The following is a 1965-nucleotide window of genomic DNA, read 5'->3' as shown; positions in this document are numbered from 1 at the left end:
TAGCATTTAAGGCTGTGAAGTCTGACAGTGGGCGCGATGCCAGTTGCCTCTCGTTCCAGACAGGCTATCTTCCAATTTTAGAAGTGCGTCATGCGCATCTCACCGGAAGGATCGGCTATACTTAATCAGTTGGCAGTTCTTGACTTCCGATCTTGTGTTAAAAAGTACTATTCACAAGAATATCAAGTACGTCGTGTATCTCACGCTGTGCTCTTTCTGTTTTCTGTCTAACAGATCACTGCAGCAAGCTATATGGCGTGGTTAGCAATACTTGCAGCAAGATCTGCGACAACATCACCACATGTGTGGGCAACATGATTTCGGCCAAGTCCTGGGCTGATCCTAAGACGCCGTCTCGTACTGCGCGAGGAGTAGTACTCTTTAGGACACTCACGACGCTCCTGCTCCAGTATGTCTCACGAAGTGCCTGCTACCCAGTTTTCTCACTGTGATTAGGTTATTTGCACGGTACAAGGAGTCCAGGGATCAAGACCAGATCGTTCGGTTGGTGAATAGTCTCGTAGCCTGGTTTACTACTTGGTCGATGGATATCTCGTCCATGACTTCGACCTTTCAAGACTCTATCGCAAGCCAGAATCCAAGGACAAAACGCCTCGTCATCGGTCAATTGAGAGAAGAACTTGACAGGCTGGCCGAGATCGTTAATCGCGATCTGGCCCAGAAGGAAGGGAAGAAGCAGGTGCCCGGACCGTCGCAGATGGCCCTCCTTCACAAGCAGCAAGCCCGCATCGCGCAGCTAGCCTTAGCCTACGATCCGCCTGGAGATCTCCGCACGCAAGGCCCGCGACACGACAACGACTCTTCAAAAATATCCGAGATCAGAATTGCCCCGACGCATGATGAACTTTTGTCGTCGTCATTACCGTTCCTCCCTGTGACATTATCGGATGCGCCGCACCATCTACCTGCCCACTCCATGGAACGCCATTTGGACAGCCAGTTCCGCTTGCTACGCGAGGAGTTGGTGTGCGTAAACATCGGAGCTTCGAGCGATCGCCGTTCCTGATCTCGTACACTTTTGCAGCGCGCCCATTCGTTCCTCGATTGCTGTTATCTTTGCAGATCTTGAGGAAGTGAAGAAATTTGTGGTTTATTTTCATCATGGACGATGCATTAAGCTTTAGTAGCTCTTCGACAACCGCGGCGGGGCTTTCAAGACCAGTGGCATCGACTCGGTTTTCTTCCACGTGTATACTGGCGCTACTTTCACGTACGCTACCGCTGAGAAGCGCGACCTCACCGTCGGCATTCGCATCGACACCCCGCCAAACGGTGCAGCGCGCGACAAAGACGTGAGCAAGCGGCTCGAGTATTGGAGAAACAATCGACGGCTTGAGTGCGGCAGTCTGGTTGCGCTTGTCGTCGTCGACAGCGGGAGCCCGAAGGTCTTCCTTGGTGTCGTGTCCTCGACGAGCAGGGACCTCGCAGACTCGGCACGGATGAACAATCAGAAGGTTCAGCTGCGCATGTCGTTTTTCGACCCCGAGGTCGAGCTCATGGCGCTGCGCCGGCAGGCGATTCAGGCGGACAATGCGTACGGCTTCCTCGTCGACAATAACATCGTATACGAGGCGACGCGCCCCTTCCTCGCGCGCCTGCAGACAATGGAACCCGCAGACGTCCCATTCGCTCGGTACCTCACGGACGGCTCCCTCGCGGAGATCGAGGTGTCGCTTCCGAAGTATGCGACCGCGCCGGACTTCCGCTTCAAGCTTAAATGTTTGGCAAAGAACATAGAGGCGCACCATGTTGAGGATATGGACGTCTCCCAAGCGAGCGCTGTCCAGAGTGCACGGCAGCAGCTCCTAGACCACAGCACTTTGGACCCGTCGCAAGTCGACGCGGTCGTGCACTCGTTGACCAGGGAAGTATCGCTGATACAAGGGTATGTGTCTGTGTGGCTACACGCTCAATGAGCTATGCTGACTGTGATGACTTCAGACC

At 54.0% G+C, this 1965-nt stretch overlaps 1 protein-coding gene across 1 annotated transcript in view; it reads left to right on the top strand.

Moving 5' to 3' along the window:
* Positions 1–90: 90 nt before the first annotated feature.
* Positions 91–1965, top strand: part of PHACADRAFT_186936 (uncharacterized protein) — a gene marked incomplete at its 5' end in the record, with an annotated part of 6311 nt that continues 4436 nt past the window's right edge. The window contains 6 exons of the mRNA XM_007399172.1: positions 91–186; positions 249–409; positions 457–987; positions 1046–1109; positions 1149–1865; positions 1886–1906. Of these exons, the coding sequence (XP_007399234.1) occupies positions 91–186; positions 249–409; positions 457–987; positions 1046–1109; positions 1149–1865; positions 1886–1906 (1590 nt within the window). The remainder of the gene's footprint in view (positions 187–248; positions 410–456; positions 988–1045; positions 1110–1148; positions 1866–1885; positions 1907–1965) is intronic.

This window comes from Phanerochaete carnosa, assembly GCF_000300595.1.
Source record: "Phanerochaete carnosa HHB-10118-sp unplaced genomic scaffold PHACAscaffold_8, whole genome shotgun sequence".
NCBI classification, from domain to species: Eukaryota; Fungi; Basidiomycota; class Agaricomycetes; order Polyporales; family Phanerochaetaceae; genus Phanerochaete; species Phanerochaete carnosa.
This window is presented reverse-complemented; position numbering and strand designations above follow the sequence as displayed.